The 27,193-nt window shown below is 42.0% G+C and overlaps 1 protein-coding gene across 3 annotated transcripts in view; it reads left to right on the top strand.

Moving 5' to 3' along the window:
* LOC135324301 (hsp90 co-chaperone Cdc37-like 1) overlaps positions 1-25,738 on the top strand; it is a 30,042-nt gene extending 4,304 nt beyond the window's left edge. The window contains exons 2-7 of one of the 3 annotated variants that reach the window (XM_064500287.1): positions 15,144-15,425; positions 16,178-16,271; positions 18,888-19,003; positions 19,316-19,438; positions 20,286-20,444; positions 21,255-25,738. In XM_064500287.1, coding sequence (XP_064356357.1) covers positions 15,144-15,425; positions 16,178-16,271; positions 18,888-19,003; positions 19,316-19,438; positions 20,286-20,444; positions 21,255-21,353 — 873 coding nt within the window. In that variant the 3' untranslated portion in view covers positions 21,354-25,738. Of the gene's footprint in view, positions 1-15,122; positions 15,426-16,177; positions 16,272-18,887; positions 19,004-19,315; positions 19,439-20,285; positions 20,445-21,254 lie in introns of all 3 variants that reach the window. The other 2 variants (XM_064500288.1, XM_064500286.1) reach the window with 2 other exon arrangements.
* Positions 25,739-27,193: the final 1,455 nt, after the last annotated feature.

Here is a 27,193-nt window from a genome sequence, read left to right as displayed (position 1 = left end):
TTCTCGTCCAGTGGCATGGGAACAGGGATGTACACATATTAGACCTGAGCAGACTTCCACTCCTACCAAGATATATTTCCACCCCTGGACTGTCCGAGGGAGAGGTCCGATGTAATCTACCTGCCAGGTAGACCATAACCCTTTTCCGTCCTTAAGCTTTAGTGGCTGAGCAAGCAAGTTAATATGATCTTGAGTTCTAACTTCGCATTCTGGGCACCTGGCTACAATATCCCGTTCTACCAACTTACTTAAAGGCCATCCTCGAGCAGTTGCTGCTCGCCAGAGGTCTTCTGCCCCAGAGTGTCCCCTCTTATTATGGAGCCACTCGCTGAGTCTCCAAAATTCTGTATCTATTGTTCTGATTTGAGCTCCAAACTGGTGAATTATATGGTGAATAAGTTTGGACTATAATACCCCTCTGCTCTAAATCTTTTATTGCTTCGGTTACGGCTGCTCGTGCTATGGGGGCGATGGGGTATTGCCTCACCTTAACTACTTTGCTAGGAGGGAGAAGGGGTGCCTTCCTCAGGAGCCGAATGTTGCTTACCATAGGTGAGGTGTTATTCTGGGGGATGCTGGTGTCCCCAAATACCCACACATGTCCCTGAGGGGTCACCCATCTGTGCCCAACTCAAATGTCTATTCCTAACAAATTTTCTTCTCCTACTCCTATAACGCACTTTCTGGATCTTTTCTCACCGGGAAGGGTGAGATGGATTTGCACTAATGGAATTCAACAGGGTTTGATACCCTGAATCCAAACTGCTTGATTATGTAATTTCCGTCCTCCAATCTGACGCCACACATCAGCTGTGATTAAAGAAATTTGAGCCTCTGTATCTATTAAAAATCGCACTGGAACACACATCACTCCAGTGGACAATACTACATGAGGCCCCCCCTTTATTATCCCACTGAAATGCCTGTAGCCTCCAGACGGGGACCATTGTCCGAGACTCAGGCAGACCTAATTTCCTGAATCCACCCCAGTTATCCAACGCAATTCCTCCCGAACTTCATTATGTGGACTACTGGAAAAATGATTCTGCTGGTCCACCCCTACTGGGGGAGCAGACAGGGACCCACCTGGGTCAGGGCAACCCTGTTCTGTCTTCAGAAAGGCCTCCACCAGTGCCTGCAGCTGTGGAGTAGGCATTCCATGTATAACCAGCCTAGGAATACCTGTCTTAAGAGCCTGCCTCCACAGATCATTTCTGTGTTTAACTGCCTCTGCATTCCGGGACTGAGGCGTTTCTCTATTCTTTTCTTTTGATTTAACAGTGCGGGCAGTCACTGCCCAGACTGGCTTTGGTCCACGGGGAGCTTCACTCTCTGCCCCCATTTCCCGAACTAAGGTCAGAGCCCCATGACTCACCTCTCCCCATGTCAACGGCACATTCTGAAGCTCATTCTTGACACTAATCAATGCAAGCTTTACAGCGGGTGTAGCACCCCTCATTAAGGGTCCCATTCGGACCAGATCGGCATGGGCTTCCATAGGGGAATCCAGGGGAATGTTCCCCAAAGGGCCCCAGCCAAATCCTCCAAGCTCACACAACTGCTCCACGGCAGCTCTTAGAAATCCTGGGGTTAATTCTCCTACTGTTCCTGCTGGCAGACGGGCTGCCTTGCCTCTCTCTAAACGAGGCACGCCACTACACCAAACTGCTACGCTGCGGGTGAGGGATGCAGGATCCCGCTGGGCGCCAGACAGAAAAACCCCTGGCCCCCAGTTCCCTGAGGCCTCTGAACCTAAGAGAAGAATGTGATCACCCCCATCCTCTGACACGCAAGTCACGTATTCTAGAGGGGTTTCCCCAGTCTTACGGCTATACCGATCAGCTATCCTAACCAATGCCTCCGGATCATAGCTAGTAGTCTTCATGACTGTGCGAGGTGAAGCCCCTCGCCCACCCATGGTTTCCCACTTCAGCACAGGTCTCACTGGAATGGTCTCACTCACAGAGTTCTCATCGTCCGAGGGTTCGGACGGATCAGAGTCAAACCAAATATCTCCGTCCCAATCCCCGGGACCAGCTCGGACTAGGGCCCTAACTTTTAAAGGATCTGGGGTTCTTCCCAGAACATCTTCCCAGACGCTAGCTGTCGAGTTAACATACTCTCGACCCGAGTCTCCAACTGCTGAATTCTAACTGCATCATTCTGCGCAGTCATTTTCTGAGACTGCAACTGAGTCTCCAACATGGTGAGGTGTGCCTTTAAATCCTTGATGCACTTTTCTTTCTCATCTAACTGATTCAGCAAACACCTCTTCTCAGCACCTCCCGCTAGCAAACAAGAGGTAAGCATCTTACACACAATGCCTTTACCCTTTCCATCTTTCATCTTACCTCGTGCAGCCTCTAAATGACGCACGATCTCTTCTTCTTGATCCCAATTACTCTCGACCCACTGCTGGTCGAACTCTGGGTTCTTAGGGATGCCATGCCTCGGTAAATATCCTTCCAAAGTCCCCATCTCGTCAAACCACACCCCACTCCTGGTACCAGTAATGTCGCAGGACAACCGACTATCTTTACAGTCCCGGACCATGAGGGTTTCGTGTGGCACGAGGGAGGGGAGGAGGGGAGGAAGGAGATGTACTGCGTGACTCCACAACTTATTTTCAAGATCTACATTTACTACACAAGTTACAACAGTACAAAGCAACAATTCTTATCCACAGAAACTTAGTTCAACTAGAATACTTATTGTCCAATTCTAATTGATCTTACCCACGCGTTGCCTGAGCGGCCAATGTACACTCAATCCCAGGGAAGTAACTGCAGGAGGGCGTCCCCGTCCTGAGGGGATCCGCAAGTTGGCAGACCCACTGTCAGCCACAAAGAGCCAAAGACAGCCTCCGGGGCCAACCTATTTATACCCTTCAGGGGAAGGTGGAGGGGGAGTCGCAAGGCCACTTGCAGGTCTCTTCACGCAGTTGCAGTCCCTAGCTCTTGGCTGCTGCAGGGTTCAGCTCTCCTCCGTCGTTGTTATGAGGATCGCCCCCACAGTCATGGGGTGGGGGTGGGGGGATAGCCGAACACCCCCAAGGACAGGCTAGCTGCCTCAAGGACTCTTCAGCACTGCAGAAAGGAGTTTGAGTGACTGCGAATGACTGCTTTACTCTTGCAGGGGTGGTCCCAAGGAGAGATCCCATAGCTCGGGTAGGAAGGAGTTAATTCCAGTCCCCAATGATTAACATTGCCCCAGCAGTGAAGGTAGGTGTTATCTCCCAAGGTCCTGAGGAGGAGGAGATAGTCCAGACCACCCTAATTAACACTGCCCCAGCAGTGAGAGGAGGCTTTGTTTCCCAGGGTCCTGGTGCCCAAGCAGGCCCTATTTCACAGCTTTGACATCCTCCCTTTGGGAGTGTGAAGCACAGGAATGCAAACTGCTTGTAACTGGCACCAGATTGGCAGGGGGGAAGCTGGGAGCATCCCCCCAGAGCTATCCTTGGATGTGTCAGGAAAGACTCATGTACTAATGCTATAGCTAATATTGGAATTTGTCATCAGCCTGCTGTCACAGGCAAAACAGTCTCAAATCAGGGATTTTTACTTCATTTTATTTATTGCCAATTAACACAAACTTAATTACAGATTCAGGTATTGAGGGGAAAAAATACCATAAACCATTAAATAAAAACTTTGGGAAACACCTTTCCTCCCCCTTCCCCAGGGTCAACTTCAGTCCAACATCTTTCCTCCCCCCTTTCTAGTCTCAACTCCTCTTGTTTTTGCTGGGTTACACTCAGTCCCTCCCAGTTCCTTTGGTGAGGTGACAAGCAGCGCAGGAGGTTGGGGTCATCTGTGTAATGGTTTCATTCTGCCACTTCTTGCTTCTTACTCATTTTTCTCCACTGCTCCTTGCTTCTTATTCATTTTCCTCTGCTCCAGCATGGGTTCCTCCATGGGCCGCAGTCCCTTTGGGGATGTTCCTGCTCCGGTGTGGAGTGCCTCCTTCTGAGAGTGCATCTTCAGCTGTGTACCTATAGTGTCTCCTTCCATATCTCCTCCATTTCTCCTCCCCCCAGCAGCTGACATTCTTTCTTATGTTTGAGCAGAGGTGCTGCGTGCACCAAGTTTTGGCATGCAATGGATTGTTTTCATAGGTTTCAGAGCCAGCTGGAACTGGCTGTGACTGGCACATGGCAGTTCATGACCTCCTCCCACACAGGTCACCCCTGCAGCCCCCTGCTACTGAAACCCTGCAATTTATGCCCAATACATTCTACCCCTCACCTCTGCAAAACACATATTTAAGAACTGTTTGAACATGCATCCATTATAAACTCTACTTTTAACATCATCACAATCTTAATATACATGTATTATAAACTCTACCATCTGTCCCAGACAGTAGGGATTGACACTAATAATGTGTACATACACTCATTAAAAATCCACCCCTCACCCCAGGTACCAGATTACAGAGGTTAGCATCATACCAATCTCAACATATATCTATCACAAACTTCAGACCTTGTCCTCTACTCCATGATCTTCAGCCCATTCTTGGATGGTTGTGTTTTGAAATGACTTCTGTTATCCAGTTTTAGCCTAAGCAGCATTCCACGGTGCCAACAAATCTGTTTGTTTATTCCTTTTAGGGTGCTACTCTCATTTGCTTTTCTGAGTGGGGAAAGCTTTTGGCCACCTTTGTGATAGCTCTACCATTGGGAGAACATAGCACTTGCCACTGTTGCTGATGGGAAGGGGACCTATATAATCTGCTTGCCAGGCTTCTCCAAACATTCATTTCTCCTGTTGTGCACACTGTTTCATCATTTGTACTTTACAAGTGTGTCATATTATTCCACAGATCTCACACTGACTAATTGCTTGCATTATGGCTTCCTGAGACAAGTCTAAGCTGCATTCTCTGCCCCAGTAGTAAGTCTGATCCCTCCCGGCAGTTTCATGGGCCCACCTAGGTAAAATAGTTTTCCTTTATGCTCCCATCCCAAATCTATGCTGGCAAGTTGGGCCAGCTGGTTGGCCTGGTTATTGTGTTTCTCTTTTTGAGTTGCCTTTGAATTTGGGAGATGCACATTAACATGATGTTTTAAAGTGGGTCTTTCTTCAAGTAGCTGTTGTATTACTTTCTGTTTTGCCACTGCCCAAATTGGTTTTCCTTGCCACTGCCAGTTGTCATGATTCCATTCTTTGAGACATTGCCACACTGCATTAGCCACCATCCAGGAGTCTGTATATACATATGCTCAGGGCCACTGATGCGCCTGAGCATGTTCCAAGGCTACTTTCAAGGCCCTTACTTCTGCAAACTGACTGGCGCTTCCAGTCCCTTTGCAGGTGGCAGCTTCTCCTGTAGAGGGGTTCCAAGCAGCAGCTCATCACCTCCTGTTTCCTGCTACGATTTTACAGGATCCATCAGTAAACAAACTCCATTGTTTATCTTCAGCACTCAAATCATCACACGCTAGGGCTAGCCTGAGGAGTTCAGTCTTCCTCATATTAGTCAGTGGCCAGCAAATCAATAATAACATAAAATTCAGGATAGGTAGTCTAGGGCATAACCACAGTGGCTGCTGTGCCTAACACTTCAGTGGCACATGGATCATTTTCATATGCTGCCAGGATCTCTGGTTCCAGAGGGGCGTAGTTATTTTCTGCTCCTTTGTAGCTCTGACTCCAGAATCCAATGGCCTTCCTCTCATCTCTTGAGAGGCTCGTTGCCACAAACTCCATGCAGTGCTATTCTTTCCTGAACTGGTATATAACAAATTTTTAACATTACTACCTTCCCAGATTGGTCCCAATGCCATTGCACAGGCTATCTTCTGCTTGAGCTGCTCGAAAGCTTGCTGCTGTTCCTCTTCCCACTCAAAATGACTCTTTTTTTTTTTTCAGGTCACTTGCTAGAAGGCTTTGATCAATTGTCTGTAACTGGGGATGTGCATATGCCAAAATCTAGTAATAGCCATGAAGGCTTGGGTTTCTTGTTTATTGCGTGGAGGGATCCATAGCACTTATGTGAGCAATTTGGTCAGCCAGAACGTGTTTCCATCCATCTTGCCATTGCACACTTAAAAACTGTATTTCTTGAGTAGGCCCTTTTACTTTGGAGCGCTTAATGGCAAATTCGGCATTGAGAAAGATAATGATTACCTGTTGCCCTTTACTTAGTACTTCTTCTGGAGTTGTTCCTCCAATCAATATATCATCAATGTAGTGGAAGAAATTTCTTGAGATCTGTTGCTTTAAAGTTTGGTGAATGATGCCATGGCAGATGGTAGGGCTGTGTTTCCACCCCTGGGGCAGCCAGTTCCAGGTATTCCGCACACCATTCCTGGTGAAGGCCAATTGGGGTCTTGCTTCTTCAGCCAGAGGGATTAAAAAGAAAGTATTTGCAACATCAGTTGTAACGTACCAGGTATATCCTTTGGCTTCTAGCTCATACACGAGCTGCAACGTGTCTGGAACTGCAGCAGCTAATGGGAGTGTGACTTCATTCAAAGCTCTAAAGTCTGTTGTTAACTGCCATTCTCCAGTAAGCTTCCTTACAGGCCAATCAGGACTGTTGTAAGGTGACTCCATCTTCAAGACCCCCTCCTCTTGTTTTTCCAGGGAGTCAATTAATTTTCGAATTTCACCAGTGGCCCCTTGGTCAGTTTGATACTGCTTTTGGAAAATTACTTAGGTTGCCAAGGGAATGACAACTGGGTCTATCTGAGCATGTGCCACAACATTGGGGTCAGTAGAGAGTCCTGGAGAATCCTGTAGCTGGTTCCCTTCTGTGCAAACCACACTTCCTATTCCAAAAACCCAAAGCCTTCTTGTCCCATCCATCTTTCTGTAGTGGTCAAGAAAGTCAGTCCTGAGGATGGCAGGGGCAGTAGGGCCAGTGGCAACAGATAGGGGGTACCAATCCCATCTATTCAAACTGAGGCTCCCTTCCACTAGACCTAAGCATGTCTTTCCTCCAGTTACTCCATGAATGACTGCTCATTTATCACTGCTACACAATGAAGGGAATAAGGTGCATTGAGTGCCAATATCCATTAGGACACGATGTTGCTGAGACAGAAGGGTGCCTGGCCACCTTACCTAGATAGTCCAATAAATTCAGTTATCCCCAATCACTGCCAGGCCAGCAGCAGGGCCCCCCTAATGCAGTAAATTCAAATCAGTTGTCAGAACAGTATGTGGTCCAGAGATAGGGGCAGGGAGAAGGCAATCGTTTAACTAAGCTCCAACCTCTCACCCATGCTTGCAATTCCTTAGCTCGCAGTGCTAGATCTCTAAAGGGCCTTCCATCCCACTCTGTCATATCCTGTCCTTTTTCTTTCAAGGACATCCATAAGTCCCAGTGTGTAGGAGGGAGGCATGCAGAATTCTCATTCTTTCCTGATGTTTTTCCCAAGGTTGACCATACTACTAGATCCTCAGTATTATTATCCTTGGCTACGCTGCTAATCTTGTGCCATTCTTCCGGCATGCTCCCTCCAGTATGATACATATAGGTCACTCCTTGATCAACAGGGCGTCCCATCACATTATCAGGTGATACTAGAGGGGAGTTAATAACTGTGCCTAGCCATCAGAGCTTTTGGGAGATGGCATCAGTGATCACCCCCTTTTTGGGGTCCCTCCCCTCTCACCTGGAAACATACTCCAGTAGCCCAAGCAACTGCAATTGATTGCCCCCTTCATCCCCATGAAGGGACTGGGAAATTTTGTTTGCAGGATCAGGCCACTGCTCAACATACCCCTCCATCAGCTGGTCCCAAAGCTCTCCTCCTTTGCACAGGTCTGTGTTTACAAGTGGCATAGGCCCCAAACTCCCCAGAGCTCTGCTCTCTTGAGCCATCAGTTGTATCCCAGTGATTCCAGTTTCCCAGCACCACCATAGCCACTGCAGGGGCATCTCCCTGGAGCAGCAGCTGTAGGTGTCCCTCATTTTCGTAATTTCATTCCAAGTAAAGGACTGCTGAGTGCTTGCATTCTGGAAAGCAATGCTCCTGTTTTTGTAGGTCTGCTTAATCACTGGAACTGGAGCTGCCTGAACCGGCTCCATTCTTAATTTGTCATCAGAGTCCTCAATTTCCCCACCCGAGGTTTTAGGGTTCCCCTCCAGGGCAGTAACTTTAAGCTTGCTTGCTGTTCCTGCAGCAGCCTGAGTGGCTCAGCGCACAGCTTGCAATTTGGCTAACTTCTGACCAGAGGACTCCCTTTTACGCTGAGCACTTGTTCAGCAGGCCCCAGCACATCCCCACAGCAGAGCAACACATTTTTTTTCCAGGGGCTTCACAGGCGCCACAGACTCTCTACAGCTCCCAGGCTAGTTTTCTTGAATCCTGCATGGGGAGATGGGCCAGGCTCCAGGCCACCAGGGCATGGGCTTGAAGCAGGACCTGTCCCAATTCTTCCTATCTGACAAGAGTTTTCTTGGGTCCCCGTGGACTCTGTTTCCTACCTGTTTACCCACTGTTCGTGCACACGCACCTGCCCTGACATAATGGGTGCACCACTTACACCATGACACCACACCACAAATTCCTAGTACCAGAATCAAGGCTCCTTCTGGAGTTTCAAAGTCACTCCAATCTTTCCAGTCCTAGGCCATACCAGGTCTGGGTGTTGCCTGCATTCTCTACCAATTACTGTCATGGGCAAAACAGTCTCAACTCGAGGAATTTTACTTTATTTAATTTATTGCCAATTAACACAAATTTAATTACAGATTCAGGTATTGAGGAAAAAAGAAAACATAAACCGTTAAACAAAAACTTAGCGAAACACCTTTCTTCCCCCTTCCCCAGGCTCAACTTCATTCAAACACCTCTCCTTCCCTGCTTCCTAGTCTCAACTTCCCTTGTTTCTGTCATGCGTTAGACTCAGTCCCTCCCAATTCCTTCTGTGAGCTGACAGGTGGCACAGGAGGTTGAGGTCATTGTATAACAGTTTCTTTCTGCGGCTCCTTGCTTCTTACTCCACAGGACACGGTTCCTTTTGGGGTGTACCTGCTCCAGCACAGAGTGCCTCCTTCCAAGTGTGCATCTCCATCCGTGTCCCTAACAAAGTCTCCTTCCATGCGTCTCCTCCATTTCTCTTCCCCCAGTGGCTGCCACTCTTTCTTAGATATGTTTGAGCAGAGACTCCATGTGCTCCTCTGACTGGTTGAAGTTTTGGCACGCAATGGGTTGTTGATATTCGTTTCAGAGCTGGCTGGACCCAGCTGTGACTGGCACAGGGCAGTTTATGACCTCCATGACCTCCTCCCATACAGGTCACCCCTGCAGCCCCCTGCTACTCAAACCCTGAAAATTTATATCCATTACACCTCCACAGTAACAGTTGAGCATTTAACAAGAGCTGGAGTGTGGAAGGAGTTACTCAAACATCCTCATGGTTGAAAAATAAGCATGGGCATAGTGCATTTCTCTGTACGTGATTTTTTGCACCAGGAGGTGCTGGTTCATTATGATCCCAGTAAGAAAGGCACTCAGACTCTGTAAAGTATTGCTTTAAATGCCAGTTATTAGAGCTAACACTATAAGGAAAAAGAGGATTAGTATAGATAATCTTACATCCCTTCAGATGCTGGGAACCCCAAGTTGTGCAGCATCGAATGGGCCTCCAGTTAGGGCACAGCACATTGTGCAGCTCCCATCTGTGGAAAGGTTACCTGACATTTTGGTCTTTTGAGCTCTTATAGAATTTTCTTAGAAGAAAACAATTCTATTCATCATTTCTACTGTCAAACAAAAAGGATGTTCCCATGAGAACTTGTTGCTGCACTTTTAGATAAAGACAAGGACACTCAGGTGGCGTAATTGCTGGTGCCAAGTGGGAGCTGCCTACAGGCTCCCTCATTACAGTTAGCTGGCTAAGTTTATCCTGCGGCCAAGGGATACACACAGCACAATACAGGTCTGAAGGCCAAGCTATACATGCAGCACAGCACAAGCCTGCGCCTAGTCAGGTCAGCTATTATGTGGCTGACTAGCTCCTCGATGTACAATAGTCTTCTGGATAGGATCATTACACTCTAAATAAGATTATAGTCACAGAACAATTTAGATTGGAAGGGACCTTTGGAGGTCTCAAGTCCAACCTCCTGCTCAAAGCAGGTCCAACTAGATCAGGTTGCTTAGGGCCTTCTCCAGTTGAGTTCTGAATATCTCCACAGATGGAGATCCCACAAACTTGTGGGAACTCTTGTTCAACTTGTTGTCCACCAGGATGCCCAGGTCCTTCTCTGCAAAGCTGCTCTCTAGCCAGTTGGCCTCCAGCTTGTACTGGTGCATGGGGTTATTCCAGCCCAGATGCAGAACTTTGCATTTGTCCTTGTTTAACTTCATGGGGTCCCTCTCAGCTCATTTCTTCAGCCTGTCCAGGTCCCTCTGAATAGCAGCCTGGCCCTCCAATTTGGTATAATCCACAAACTTGTTGTGTACTCTGTTCCATCGTCCAGTTTGTTAATAAAAATGTTATACAGTATCAACCCCTGAAGGATGCCACTGGTAAGTAGCCAATGGTTGGACTTGGTACCACTAATCACCACCTTTTGAGCCTAGCAGTCCAGCCAATTTTCCACAAACCTTATTGTCCACTTATCTAGTCCATATATCACCAATTTGGATATAAGGAGACTATGGGAGACTGTGTCAGAGGCTTTCACAGAATCACAGGATAGTTAAGGTTGGAAGGAACCTTTGGAGATCATCTAGAGCAGGTTGCCCAGGACCCTGTCCAGATGGCTTTTGAACATCTGATTCCTCCTGTTTGTTTCCCATGCTGCATGCATTTGTATATAGGCAATTGAGATAGGCCCCTGGTGTTATGTTCACCCTTCCGCTGCTCCTCTGGGTCCTAAGGTCAGTAGTTTCACTATGGTGTTGGCAATGGGGGTGTTATGGCGGGTTGTCAGCATCTGGAATCCTTTGCCAGGAGGAATATGATGTTCATGTTGATGGTTTCTTCTTCCTCACTCTAGGATCCACTTAGGGTCATTTTTATATGTTTGCTAACATGCTTTTACACCTTTCTCTTTCTTCATTAGTCTGCAGCTCCAGGTTACAGCCAAATTTACTATATATGGTGCCCTTCATGTGTGTTAGATGCTATTTCTTTGTTCTCTTTGTTGCCCCTAAAGCCGGTTTTGTCCAGCTTCAGGTCTGTGTTTTTTTAACTGACCGTTAGTGAGATGTATATAGCCATGGAGGTCTCCAATGCCAAGCCTGTGCCCCATCATCCCATGCCTGTCCTCCTCCTCTATGCCGCATCCTGTGTCTCCCCTTCTCAAGGCCTCTGCTATCGTACCAGGCCTGTATTTCTCTGCACTATGTCATTGTGTTAGTGTCATAAATATCTCATTCCACATAGAACAACTGCTTGTCACTGCTATTTATATAAAACTATGGTTGTACCACACAAAGATAAACAAAAGTAGAACAAATGAGCCATAGACACCCAGTCAATTAGAAATTGCTGTCACAGCTAAACCAAGTAAAACAAAGCTGCAGGCAGGTCAAGAAAACTTCAGACAGCGCAGGCCTGACAAGCCTCAGTTCCGAGGCCTTGCAAGCTCAGTACAAAGCTTATGGCCTGTTACTAGCAATGGCAATACCGTATTACAGGGCTACATGGTTACAATTCCCCCATTTTGATAGTTCACAAATTGCAGGCTATCACTCGCAAGTCCAGCAAGGATGTTGCAAATCCTCCTTTGACTCAAGGCTCCCAATCAGCACTAAGTAAAGGATCTTCTTGGAGGCGTTTGCTCTTTCCTATCTGGTCTTGCCTCGTGATGACCTGTGTAGGTCTGAGGGTAGTCTGTAGCTTTATATAGCCATTACTTGCTTTGTTAAGTGCTTCACATAATTCATAAAAGAAAACACAAACTATTATAATTGCTAAATTACTATTTTAATGTATAGAGCAAGTTTGGGGATGGGGAACATATTTCTTCCTTCATCATCCTCTGAGTCCAATAGTGAGCCATACGCACCTGTAGTTCAAGGCTAGCAACTGCTACCAAGCAAGGTTCTTCTGGCAGGCTGTGTATCTCAGCTCCTTGGGCTTGCCTCAGAGTTTCTGTTGTTGACAGTTTTTTGCTCATAGAATGACAGGGCTCTATAGAAAAGTATAAAACAGTAAGCTAAACACCTATTAGAGTTACATAAGTAGAAATATTGCTACTTAAGAGTCATAAGTTTATAGTATATAAGTAAATCTAATACATACACAAGCTATGTTAATTTAACAATAATTGTTCCCATAATACAAATCACAGTTCCTCTGAATAGGACACCCACTTGTGGAATATATCCCCCTTTCGAAGGTTAACCTTAATCTTTATGTATTGTGTTTAATTAACCTTATGTAGTCCTGATTATTTTGTGACACATTTTCGCAAAAGCATAAGGCATTTCCAAGTGTTATAAAACAAAATAATCATTATCACAATAGGATGTAAAAACACTTGTAATGTGTTCTGTGCTGTGGGGCTATACAATAATCTGTCCTACCAGAGGTTACTTGATACAGTGCGAATTTCTTCAGCTATGGAGGCCAGTTCCTCTTGGATAGAGTTGATGGATAATTTTGTTTTATTGAATGATACCACAATCTTTTCAATTTGTTTCTTATGAAGTTGCAGTTTCTCTTGATTCTGAAATACAAATAAAATAAGGGGAGCATACCTCCCATGTTAGATGTTTATCATAGACATAAACATTTTTAATTGAAAGCAGGGGACCCATTTACAGAGTTTTCCTTTACCAATTCAATCAACTGTTAACATTCTGCTTGAGAGAGAGAGAGAGACACTCCTTGAGGGTTGATTCTGGCACTCTTTGTTTTTGCCTTTTTTCCAAAGTTTCAACTGTGACCGGTGAAACCACTTTGTTTCTCCTGATTCAAGCTGAACTTGGAAAGCCACTGGACTAGCTTGATTAGAGATGATTCCAGCTCCTGCCCACTTGGCTCCTAAGTTCTGTGATTTCAAATGAAAGTTCCTGTATAGGACAGAATCCCCTACATTCCAGTCTACCCATTTACTAGATGGTGAATTTCTTCTGTCCATTTCTTGTTTTCACTGCCCAAGGGCTTCTGCTGCTCTTAAATGGATTTTTACTATGGTGTCACACAGCTCATTAATCCATTTATCTGAAAAGGATAGGTCCTGTAAAAGACCTATAAAATCAATTTGTATACAGGACCATGGATCTGTTATCCTCTGATGTTATAGAGGGAGTTTGATTAATGTATTAGGAGCATTTACCATAGCACAAGTTAGACTTTTTTTTTTACCCGTTGCTTAACATCTTTTTTCAGAGTAGGCCACCAGCCTACTCGTGTTACTCCTTCTGTAGTTCTTGCCACTCCAAAATGACCTTTATCATGAACAAATTGGATGAAATCCCCAGGGCATGCTGCAGGGACTACTCATTGTTTATGGTCCTTCTCTTGCTAGGCCCACACTACTCCATCAGTGTCTTTAAACACATTATGCTTGCTAATTGCTCCTTTCTTCATCCATTCTGTAATCTATGGATCATCTTGTTGTATAAGTACTAAATCTCCCAGCACCCAAGCATTCTTTTTCTGCGTCACTGATCTCATGATAGCTGTCACTTTTTCTGGCATCACCTGCTCATCCTTTGCTGCTTTTTTCGCAATTTCATCTGATTTCCCATTCCAATAGACTTCCGGGGTCTTTTGCTTATTATGGCCTTCAGTGTGTGTTATTGTTACCTTCAATTGTTTATTTCTAATTTCTGATATAATAGCTGCCCAAGCATCATGGTAGGCAACAGGTTTTCCATCCAAAGTACATAGACTATTGCATTCCCACACTGGAGCCCAAAAAGCTACTGCTTGAGCAACCCAATTGGAATTGGTCCAGATAGCCACTTTACTGTTTGATTTGGCTTGTTGTAGAACACTTTTAGGATAGCTTGCACTTCGGCTGCCTGTGCTGAATGTGGGGTGACTCTTCCTTGCAGGCTATATCCATCCTCAGGTCTGATGGCTGCATACCCGGTGAAGGCTTTACACTGTTAGTGGTAACTCGAACCATCTGTGAACCACACTTCCCAACCTTCCTTCTGTTCCTTCTGTTTACCCCATCTTAGGAGTCTCCATCCACCACTCATTTGAGCATTGCCTATAGCTGTCCCTCTTTTTATATAGCTATAAATAGTGCAAGTAGATCATTAGGAAGTTCATAAGAAGTTGTCATTATTTTTCCAAATCGCAAGTAATCAATTGTTCTTTAAAAAGAGATTTGCTGTGATTCTGAAACAAAGTTGGCATGAGATCTTTGACTAATCTGCATTGAAGTTTCCTCCAGATAAGCTCTCACAACTTATAGTGTCCTTCCCATCCCTCTGCCAAAGATTGTCATCATCACTAATTTCAGAATATTGTATTGGAAGGCTGAGATGCTAATACATGCTTATGTTTGTTTCCCACTTGTGGTGGGAAGGCAGGGCAGATGGTTTAGAGAGAGAATAATTTCTTAAATTGCTGAGTTTCTAGTGTACATCTGTAGGCAATATAAATGCTGTAGCTTAAGAGGTCACTTCTATCTCCCAGCTGTTAGTGACCCTATTGAGATATTGCTTATGTTGCGCCTCAACTACTTCATAGCTTAAATTCCAATTTCACTGTCAGTCCAAGCTAAGATGCTAGGACATGTATTGAGATAATATTAATCTATGAAAGAAAGCAAGCAGTAATAGTTACTGTTGTGATTTGACATCATAAAACAGATGCTTTCTTCTCAGAACTGTGTCTTCCAAGTATTCTGCTATTTTGGCTATTGTTAGTATTGCAGAATAAAGCTAGCCAGAGGGAAGTGAGGAAAATCCTTTTATCTATAAATTTTTTTTATGATATGCAGTCTGGAGATTGTATTACTGGTGGCAATACTTGATCCATGATTTTGTAAATATCTTTTAATTAAATTTAGAAAGCTTGAAGTAGAAATCTCATTTAAAAATCATCTAGCTGCACAGTATCATGTTCAGTCACTGTTCTGAATATAATATTGCTTTTAATATGTCTTCCATCTCAGTGTTCTATTTGGGAGTTAAACCCATCTGTTTCTATATATTTCATAGATTCTATCATTTTTCTCTCCATAAACAGCATATTTTGTTTTCCACACAGACCCATGGTCAAGGGGTTGAATTAATTTGTCAAAAACAAAAAGAGTTTGTGAAGAGCTCTGTAGAATCCAAATGGAATCTAGTGGAAGCCCAGCAGAAACTTAGTAGTTTAGCACTGCATAATTCGGAATCCATGGATCAGGAATATGCCAAAGCACAGACTGAAGCTTCAGAACTGAGAGAGAGAGAGGAAGAGTGGAGAAGAAAAGAAGAAGCGCTAATACAGAGGGAAAGACAGAATCTATGGAATACAGATTCTGTTAGTAAGGAGGTATTTAATAAGGTATGACCTATATAACTGTGTATGATAATAAGTATAAGCCTTTTTTATTCCACTTATTTCTAGTCTTGAGTGTCTTCTGTATCTAGTATGCTTATCATAATGTGTTGAATGTTTTTTTTTCTTATTTTGCCCTATTAAAGGGGATGTGCTGCACTGATAACAAACATATATGGCACTTCTCTTTTAAGTGAGAATTAGAACTTGTATTTGTCCCACATAGCAATTACTGCCAAAAGCAAGGCTGAACAAGTTCTTCACAGGAAGTCTGCTTCTTTGTCATGCTAAATTCTCACATTTGAAACACATGCAGTTTGCCTCTAATAATATGAATATCTTAATACAAATTATTTTAGCACAAACTGTCTTCATACTAAATTCCAGTTTTGGAATTTAACTTGAATATGAACTGTTAACACATCTTTTTTCATAGTTCCACTCAATTAGCTGCATCAGGGCTAGATGGTGTAGATGATTCTCATTGTTTATAGATCAGTAAGTTCCTACTAGAGGATAGAACTCGGAGATAGATTATTACTCAGAAGAATACTACGATAAGACATTTTTCACTCTTAATTAGACAAGCTGTTCTTTGGTAAATAACCTTTTTGGGTGCATTAAGTGTATACATATGTGTTTGTTGGGCTGGGCCTAAAACTAGAACATTGCCCTTTAAATAGTAATGAATTAAAATAGTTCTATAGTTCAAAAAAGGTATGTGTGGAGATTTCATGATAGTTTTTTCTCTTATTTAGAGTTTTATTAGTCAAAATAAAAGAAAAGAAGTAGAAGATGAAGACATATCTAAATCATTTATGCAGAAGCATGAACAAAAGATTAGATACTTTGGTAAGTATGCTGCTTCCAACATTTTGCAGTTTAATGTCTTGCAGAATTTGTGTAGGTCTATTTCTTTTTTTTCATTATTATTATTATTATTATTGTACAAAGTGGATTCTAACAGATGAAACATCTGGCTAGCAGAGTATCTAGATTCTTGTTTCTCAGGACAGGTGATGTGGCATCACCTGATCAGAAGCTGATCTGGTGTGTAAATAACATGGATAACATTTGAATAATAGTAGATCATCATAGAAAGGCTTGTGGATTCTTATCCCACCGAAATAAATTGATTAGAGATTTTTTTTGGCAACATCCTAAAGTGACTGTCCTTTATTTGTGTTTCCACATCTTCCACCTTCATTCTGTTCTACCAGAAGTGTTTTTTTCATTATTATTATTATTATTGTACAAAGTGGATTCTAACAGATGAAACATCTGGCTAGCAGAGTATCTAGATTCTTGTTTCTCAGGACAGGTGATGTGGCATCATAACAACCACAATCATAACCATTTCAAAGTAAAAGAAACTGTAAATTGCAGAAGCCTGTTGGTTCCTATGATCAATGATAACTTATTGAGATAAACAGAGTACTAAAAAAAGGTTTTTAAGTCCTGAAAATTAGAATTATAGAAACTTTTTCTGCTCTTCCATGAGAAATGATAGGGACATTAATGGAGACGCAATTCCTGTGGGTAAAAGTGCCTGGGACTCTGTACCTGTCTCCTATTATAGAAACACAGAATAGTTGGGGCTGGAAGGGACCTCTGGACATCATCTAGTCCAACCCTCCTGCTCAAGCAGGGTCACCTAGAGCAGGTTACTCGGGACTGTGTCCAGCCAAGTTTTGAATATCTCCAAGGATGGAGACTCCACATGCTCTCTGGGCAACCTGTTCCAGTGTTCCACCACCCTCACAGTGAAGAAGTGTTTTCTTATCTTCAGACGGAACTTCCTGTGTTTCAATTTGTGCCCATTGCCTCTCGTTCTGCCACTGGGCACCACTGAAAAGAGTCTGGCCCCATCCTTTCTACACCCTCCCTTCAGATATTTAAACGCATTGATAAGATCCCCCCGAGCTTTCTCTTTTCCAGGCTGAACAGTCCCAGCTCTCTCAGCCTCTCCTCCTATGATAGATGCTCCAGTCTCTTAATCATCTTTGGGGCCCTTTGCTGGACTCACTCCAGTAGCTCCATGTCTCTCTTGGGCTGGGGAGCCCAAAATAGGACACAGGACTCCAGATGTGGCCTCACCAGGGCTGAGTAGAGGGGGAGGCTCACCTCCCTCAACCTGCTGGCAACACTCTTCCCAATGCAGGCCAAGATGCTGTTGGCCGCCTTTGCCATGAGGACACATTGCTGGCTCATGGTCAACTTGTTGTCCACCGGGACCCCCAGGTCCTTCTCTGCAAAGCTGCTCTCCAGCATTTATGTGCATACACTTGGGGTGATTCCACTTCAGCCCTTTTTTGTTCATTAAGAAGTACCTTGTGTTTACATCACCGCGGACCCTTTGGTTGCCAACCCCATTCACCACTGTCACTTGATTGTTGGTCATTCTCTTCCTCCCTCATCATTCCTAGTTTAAAGCTCTTCTTACCAGGTTGGCCAGCTTGTTGGCAAAGATACTTTTGCCCCATTTTGTCAGGTGGATCTCCTCTCTACCAAGCAGTAGTCAGTCCTTGAAGAGGGTCCCATAGTTGTAACAGCTGGTTTTTTTGCTGGCTGTTAAGTCATGAGGGGAATGAATGATGAAAGGTAAATATCTGCAAAACAACTATTAAGAGTATGAATAGATGGAACTGATCTTTCATTTTTGAAGATATATCGATATATATGTATATGGTGATAGAAGGGTAAAGCTTTGTATCTATTACTAGCAACCAGTAAAATATCACTAATATGTATATTAGGACAATTAAGTTATATGAAAGGAAAAAAAAGTGATTTCACTGCCTGAATTTTGAGTTCTGACTTTTAACCTGCAGCTCTTTCCATGAAGGTAGCTTCATGCTACTTAACCCTAGTTCACTCTTCTAGTTAACTTTCAAACACTGACTTGGCTCTGATCTTTTGACCTCCATGTTTGAACCTAGTTATAAAAATATCTTTGTATTTCCTAAAACCTAGCAAACCAAGTCAGAAGCATATTCATTTTAGACTATGACTATGTTTTCATTTCTACTTGTCTTACTTGCAAGTACTTAAATAACTTGTCTGTCAAAATCACTGAATGTGAATCTCTACCCGTAAACTTAGTTATACTATCAAATTCTTAACAAATAGGTAAAGATGCTACTTTGTTACAGTGTATGAAAAATGTTTACAGTTAAACTATTTTTAACACTGCCAGAGATACAATAAAAATAAGATCTTAACAGTAGCAGCTAACTATATTTCAGTATCTTTAGAGTCTGAGCATACCTTTTGGTAATGCTCTTTCATCATTAGGTAAGTGTCTAAAAACAAAGAAGAGTTCAGTTTTATTTGCATGCTGGTCTTCTGAGGTTATAATGAAGTGCGAAGGAGATTGTGGTAGTATATAAATTTGAATAACATCTTCACTGCATTCAATCACTTCTCCGTATTGAATGTGTTAATTCATGTCATTGTTTTTTTAATCAGGTATGCTGGGCAGATGGGATGACAGTCAAAGATTTTTGTCTGACCACCCATATCTTGTTTGTGAAGAAACAGCTAAGTATCTCATCTTATGGTGTTTCCATCTAGAAGCTGAACAGGTATTAGGAAGACCTTTATACTGCTTGAAAGTATACAGTTTCCCACTTATACTACAGAAAAGCTGTCCAACTTGATGAGCCATTTAATTACTCTTCTCCCTTTCCTCCCATGCCCATGTTATCTTACTGAAGGAAGCTTCCATAATGCACTGCTGCATTAGGTCTAGTCTCAGCTAATTAACAGTCCCTTTGCTTCTGTTACCATCAGTTCTCATCACTTTAAGAATCATATGGAAAGAAGATGATGTTGAATTTTAGATAGAATTATGCTTTTCAAGATATTTTCTGTAATTATATAATTTCTCTTTTCAGAAAAGAGCTCTGATGGGACAAATAGCACACCAAGCAGTTGTAATGCAGTTTATTATAGAAATGGCCAAAAGTTGTAATGTGGATCCAAGAGGCTGTTTTCGTCTATTTTTCCAAAAAGCCAAAGTAAGTCAGAACTTGTGTAACATAGAGAAACTCTTGGTGCCCTTGCAAGGGATCAGTGTTCTGAAGGAGCTTTCTTTCAGACAGCTGGAGGTTAAGAATGTTACTGACTAATTCGGGCTTATGGGGAAGTGTTGCTTTGTTAGCAGTTCATTCTAGGATAAATGTTTTGTGTAATTCTGATTTTGAGAATGGAAGTTCTGTGGATTCGTGTTAGGCCAGAGGAAAAGCAGAACATACCATACATACTACAGTAGTGTTGAATAGTGAAGTACCATCTAAATTACAGCAGCAAATATGAATGTGTTTAAAGGACTGAGTGTCCTATTTGGCTTATCATAATGCCTCTCTGTTTTTACAGTTGTCCTATGTATCATCATAATTTTCCACTTCACTTGCAGTTCATGGCAGGGCCCAATTTGGAATCTATTTCTATTCACTCAGTCATAGTTAGCTCTGGATTGCTGAGAGAGAGAGAGAGAGAGAGAGAGATGCGGGAAGACTGAAGCTGTGGTTTGATGCAGGTTCTATATTAAGTTATACAAGACTGAAGAGTCAAGTCATGCTGGTCTTAATGCTCTCTGAAGGACTTAAGTTGACACCCACTTTGATTCATGTTTTGCTTTTGAATTTAGTGCTGCAATGAGTACCTTTTCTCTTAAAGGTATGGGCTTCTGAGATGGAATAAAGGAAGAGTTAAAAGTATATCTATACTATTGACTTGTCCAAAACATTATCCTCCAAAGAGTATAATATACATTACTGCAGGACTTCTTTTTAGCAGTATGTATGCTTACAACTAGAAGTAAATCTGGCTAAAATGAAAAATATTTCACTTTTCTCTTTACAGGCAGGAGAAGAAGGCTATTTGGAAGCTTTTAAAACTGAGCTTGAAGCATTCAAATCAAGAGTGAGAATCTATTCACAGTCACAAGGCTTTGAAGCTATTTCAGTACAGAATCCCAGTGACTATACTGGTTTTGTAGAAGGGCTGGAGTCTTTGTCACAGGTAGGCTTTTTATTTCCAGAAATGAATATAACAACTCTATTAGGATTAGATTTTTGCCACAGTCTTGAGAAGATGTACCTTTTGAAATCTAGGAATAATCCTCTTTATACTTGGAGCACTGTCAGTTCTAACATGCACTATTATCAATATGCAAGGGAGATTATTTCTCAAAGCTTTTTTTCTGCTTCCTAGACTTCAGAAAGCATCAGAACATAAGGCAAAAGGCATATGTTAGTTCAGTGCCCTTGAATAATCATGCTAAATGGAAAACCACACCATAAATCTGTTCAGGTACTAGAATTATATATACTTTGTATCACAGGAGGTGAAATGAGCTTTCAGCTGAAAATGACTAATCCCATTAATGGGAACCTACAGGTAGTCAAGCCTAAGGAAAATTCACACTGCTACAATATTCTACCCTTATTTTTATCTTGGAACACTGGGGTCTTTGGTTTCAGTGTTAGTGATGGTCACATCTTGGACTGAAGAGACAATTTTAAGGATTTTTAAAAGCTGTATGTTAGGGAAGGAGTCACAATTGAAAGTACTTTGAAATAAATTTGGTCAAGGTACCTGTTTGGTAAGATCTGGTAACTGAACCCTAAGTAAATGCACAATAAAGTGATAGTATGTTAGCTAAACTTAAAGAAGCTTTTTGCCATTCATATTATGATAATACTGTGTGAATTTTTTAAGAACTTGTTTTTTTATTACAAACTTGTCTCATCTTAAGACAGACAAAGAGTTTGACTTAGTTCTCTGTAAGTGTATATTGAGATTAAGCTTTCAATTCTTCATTTGTTGCAGAATGCAGATGGTCTACAAGGTTGCATAAACACAAGTTTCTGCAATTTAAACTCAATGGTACAAAAAGACGAAGAACCCAAAATGATGGACACAGTATAGCACTGTTAAGACTGAGGCCAAGTACTCTTTTTATTACAAAGAAAAGAACATGGCTATTTTCTTGACATGTTTTTATGGGTACTGCACTTTATTTTTGGTGCTTTGAGGGAGGATTTGGAGGGAGGGTAATCCAGAAATACTTGTAATACTGTTTGAAAATGTGCTGCTAGGTTTTTCGGTCGTCTATGAAGAGTGGGGTTCTCATTGCCAAATGTGAAAATTGATGTGTTTTATGCTACTAAATTTGCCTTTCATGATTTTGAGAATTAAAGTATGAAAAAGAAATCTGCACAAATACAATGTTTACAAAAAGTGGTAGATTTTTGGTGGAATCTGCTATTGTCTCTTCTTAGACATCGGCATGTTCCATGAATATTGCAGATCACAATTATACTCCTGCTATATTGCTGGTATAGCTCTCAAATCTGGTTTTATCATTAATAGCAATAAATTAGTATGATATCAGTATTGCAGATCTGGATGGCTTAAATTATAGTACTGGCTCTCTACCTCTTATAAGGGGATTTAAATGTTACATTGTGCTTTCATAGAAAAATCTTGTTTTTGCAATTTTGCAAACAATTGCTTACATGTGAGCTCTGGGTTGTATGGTCACTGAGAATCTTTTTCTTTTTTAAGACTAACATTTTAGTTTAAAAATTTTAGTTAATTTAAACTAATTTTTTAAAGCAAGATCTGTTATGGGGTGAAAAGTATTTGATGAAGGGAACAGAGGGGAGCTTAAGGTACAATGGGTGGGAAGAGACTCTGCTTTCAACAAAAAGCTTGATCACGGTCAAGGGCCAAGTACTTGTAAGTCAGGTTTTGGCAGGTATTTCATACACTGCTAAACTAAAGCTCTTTTTAATAAATGAATGACTTCTGAAATTATCAACTTAAGTACTGAGAAGTGGGAAGTTCTTTAAAAGCCTTCTTTGTTAGGAACCTTAGGTCCAAATGCCGTTCCCAGAATAAGCCTGGTATCAGAGCCTCTGCAATCCAAAATTTCTACCAAGCTTTTCAAACTTACTGCTTCTATAGCAGCTCTGTCTACTCTGTAGCTGGGCTGTTCCAGGAGAGCGTCTGTATCTCAAATACCAGTATAAATTTTCACTTTGCATGTTTTTACAGGAGACTATTATTTGTATTTGGCCAGATCTATTGTTTACTTGGCCCTTTGCTGCATTGCTCTGATTGCACACAGGGCTTGGAATGCATTTAGAATAATAGTTTGATGACTAACCCAAGTAAATAAGTTGGTATAACCAGTTCTCACAGAGCCTACCCTCAGTCGCTGACACAGGCAAACTAGCTGTTATGCAACACTAGCTGTTTTTTATTGTAGGCTGTAATTATGGTATACTGAAGTCTAAAAGTCTGTTGTAGTATACAGTGGGATAAGTATTAGCAAAAATTCATCAGCAGATCAGCTGATGGGAGCTCCTTTCTTGGCCCTAGTACTATTGTCTGGAACACTTGTGTTTTATCCTCAGGTTATCTGCTGTTCTGTCTGATTATCAGGCAGACAAGGAGGATTTGAGGAAAGAACACACCATGTCCAGGATGTCTACCAAGACCCCCAGGTCCTTTTCAGCACAGCTGCTCCCCATCCAGCCTTCAGCCTATATCATTGCAAGGGGTTCTTCCTTCCCAGGGGCAGGACTTGGCATTTGTTCTTGTAGAATTTCATAATATTCCTATCAGTCCATTCTCTAGCCTGTCTCAGTCCCTCTGAATGGCAGCCCTGACCTCAAGCGTATTGACTGCTCCACCAAATTTGGCGTCATCTGCAAACTTGATGAGAATGCACTCCATTGCCTCCTCCAGGTCATTGATAAAGATGTTAAGCAGGACAGATCCCAGGATAGACCCCTGCAGTACTCCACTTGTTACCAGCATCCAGGTAGAGTATTGACCTATCAACCACTACCCTCTGAGCCCGATCATCCAACTAGTTTTTCACCCATCTAGTTGCCCCCCCCCATCCAGACTGTAATGTCCTAACTTGGATACAAGAATATGGTGGGAGATGGTGCTGAAAGACTTGCTAAAGTTGAGGTAAATGTCCACAAACATAATTATTTTAATCAAAGAAAGCAATCGGGTTGGTCAGGCATGATTTACCTTTGGTAAATCCATGCTGACTGTTCCCAATAGCCTTCTCCATCATGTTCCCAGAAATGTATTCCAAGAAGACTCACTCCATGAGTTTCCAAGGGACTGAAGTGATGCTGACCGGCCTGTAGTTCTCCAGTGTCCTTTTGGCCATTTTTGAAGATGGGTGCAACATTTGCCTTTGTCTAGTCATTGGGGGACCTCCCCCAATCTCCATGACTTTTCAAAGATGGTAGGGAGTGGCCTTGCAAGGACATCAGCCAGCTTTCTCAGCACCCTTGGATGCAGCCCATTGGGTCTCATGGACTTGTATGGGTCAAATTCTCGCAAGTAATCCCTGACTCTATCCTCATCCACTGCTGATAGTTTTCCTCCTTGAACCCTTTTGCTAAGCACAGAGGCCTGGGAGACCTTGCTAGTGAAGACTGAGGCAAAGAAGCCATTGAATACCTTAACCTTATCTGCATCTGCTCTAAGTCACCCGCCCCATTCAGCAATGGTCCCAGGTTTTCCTTGTTCAGCCTTTTACTAATAATGTAGTGGTAGAAGCTCTCCTTGTTGCCCTTGACGATTCTTGCCAGTCTCAACTCCAGTTCAGCTTTGGCTTTCCTGACACCATCATTACGTGCCTGGGTGATGTTTCTAAATATTTAATTTCTTTCCTTAATATTACTTAAAGTTGCTTTGCTTTTGCTTTCTGATTGAACCCCATAAGTACAGCAGTAATATGAGCACTATAGCAAAATAACTCACAAATCATACTACCATTTGCAGTAGAACCTTTTTGCCTAGGAACCCCTGATTTGCTTTAAGTGGTTGTAAAGATGCTTCAAATCCTAAGGAGACTTTTTTCCTCTCAAGTTAATTGAAAGTTATGTAGGCTAGTAGATAAAGAAAACAAGCACAGCTGCTTTTTTTTTTTCTGAAAATGAATCAAAATCCATAAATAGAAGCATGGAATAGCTCAAGGTTTCATGGTGGAATGTTGTAACTAACAGGTTCTAAGCTCAACTTTCTAAAGGAAGGGTATCTTCAGTCTAGAGCTTCCATATAGACAAAGATTCAAGTAAAAGTTATTGGCAAAGTTTTTGTCAAACTATCTTTGAAGGGTAAAGAAAGTTACTTGCAGTGATAGCTACTGCCCATGCTAATACATAATATGTAAAGTGCTTCACAGTACAGTTCACGAATAAACAGGTCAGCCAAAATGGTCTGTAATGACGCTGTATTCTGGATTGTATTTTCTCCCCACAATTCAATATGTGCCTAAAATTAGTATTTTCTGATTAATACAAACTCAAGAGTAAGTGCTTTTGTTAAAATCAATCATTCTATTACAGAAATTAGTAATATTTAATATAAGAATACAGCATTAAAGAAAGGATCCCGAGAGAATTGAAAGGAAGAAGAGGGAAAAAGTATAACAGAAATCAGTTGTCCATTTCCTCCAGTATATCCATCTAACTTTTTAGGGTTGCCCTAGCAGAAGTGGGATGATAATAGTTATGTCATTTAGTTCCAAGAGCAGCTATAACACTAAAAACTCAAATTAGGTATGTGTTACTATGTTTCTTAAAGTGAGCTAGTGGCCATATCAGTTCATGAAGTTGGTAATTGCCCATGGAACATTTATTAATGAGCTATGAAGGCTAAAGATAAGGAACAGGCAGTCCTATGATAGAGCAGGTGTTATACAATAATAACCATCCAAATAATTCTGAATGGGACAAATACTGAAGTTATCACACCTCAACGATCAGAGAAGTACCCAAGGATGCATCAGTTCAAACAAGTGAACCAAGTATAATCAAGTTGCTTTGAAGTAGTTCTAGTAACTGCATTTATTTGTAAAGTATGTTATTACTAGTAATGATAATAGTTTAGGCCTATGTCTTACTGTGGGGTTAGAGGCATTTTTTTCTCCAGAGAGCTATTGAATTCAGGAAAAACTATTGTCAATCCCCCCTCCTCCAAAAAAAAAAATCCTTTTCTGCAACCTCCTTAAAGATGGAGCTTCTAGTCTTATACTCAATGCACAGAACACTTCTGGTAGAACAGAATGAAGGTGGAAGATGTGGAAACACAAATAAAGGACAGTCACTTTAGGATGTTGCCAAAAAAAATCTCTAATCAATTTATTTCGGTGGGATAAGAATCCACAAGCCTTTCTATGATGATCTACTATTATTCAAATGTTATCCATGTTATTTACACACCAGATCAGCTTTAACTTAAGATGCACTTTGAATAAAAGTTTGGCTTCTACAAGACTTGATGATTTGTTATCCTTCTGTGTTGCAAAAGGCCATGTTCTCAAATAGCTAGCTAGCTGTTCATATCACAATCCTATTTTTAAGAGTAGCCACATTTTAATCCTCATTATTAATTTTTTTCATTTGTTTGTGTCACTTCTTGGCCCTTTATCCCTTAACAAGATTTTTAACAGTACAGCCAGTAAGATACAAATTTAATACTAACAAAGTTTAATTGGGTAATAGATTTTTTTTAAACAGCTCCACTATTCAGAACGCTACCTTACTATAACATATTGAATAATCCGTGCTGTTTGTAAAGCCTCTTATGGTTGCGAAGGGCACTTTTGCTGAGCTGACTCCTGAAGAGCTTTTATTCAAGTAAACAGTGACAGTAAACAGTAAACACTCTCATTCTACTGTTTATATTTCCACATTCATTGTTGTAATATCCCTGCAATTGAAGAAAGATGGTTTTGTTCCTTGCTATCCTAATACAGAAAGAAGCGCTGTAGTTTTACTGCTTACTGATAATATTGTAGAACAGGTTTTGTTTGTGCATCATAAGCCCACAGGCTCTTAATTATCGTCATGCTGAACAAGTGGCTCCCCAGTAATATTATCAATGTCCTAATAGTGTTTAAAAGCAAACATGGGTTTCTGTATCTATTTAAATAGCTTTTCTGTTATTTTCCATTGAGATTACAATCAATTTCTAATTAGTCAAGGAGAAGATTTCTGCTTAGCAAAAGGTATGAATGGTAGCTTTTTCTCATCTGGAATGTCAGAGATTGACTTTCAAGTAAGACAGTCCAGCAATTAAAAATATTTTCTTGGTATCAATTGTGAACATCAGGTTGTAGTAATTTCACTAACTTGTGTTCCAGAACAATTGTTGCATATTGGAACTATGTAGAAAGAACCTTTGTACATGAGGGAACAAAGGATGTCTAAAATTGTTCTAGTGGGTTCATGAATACTGGCAGGTGAGTAAGAGGCTGACCTGACCTTTGTATGATAACACTGAAACGGGGAATAGAACTAGATGGCCATTTGGTTGGAAGTTAGGCTGTGAAAGAGATATCGTGGCGTTGCACTAAGGATGGCGCTGTGCCTGGGATTCTTTCAGGTGTTCACTAACTTAAAGGGAACCATAAAAGAGCAAGGACTCCAGGTGCAGCACAGCTGTCAATTATAAGTATTTATTGGTCACTCCTACATTGCAATCTTTCAGCCCAATTCGCTATAGCCAAGCACTAAAATATAATTCTACATGCACTTTGGGTTCGCAATGGAGTTGCTGTCTTACAGATTCTGATCCCTCGATGCCCTGTCAGTCACAGAGGAATCACGGTGCAGATGTCCCCTTCTCACTGGGTGGGGGTCCTGGGGGGCAGTCCAGCTGTCTGGAGCAGGGTCCACCCCTGGCATTAATCTTTTATAGTTCCCCCCATTGTTCCCCCCGAAGGTAGC

The sequence above is a fragment of the Dromaius novaehollandiae genome, chromosome W, assembly GCF_036370855.1.
Source record: "Dromaius novaehollandiae isolate bDroNov1 chromosome W, bDroNov1.hap1, whole genome shotgun sequence".
Taxonomy (NCBI): Eukaryota; Metazoa; Chordata; class Aves; order Casuariiformes; family Dromaiidae; genus Dromaius; species Dromaius novaehollandiae.
This window is presented reverse-complemented; position numbering and strand designations above follow the sequence as displayed.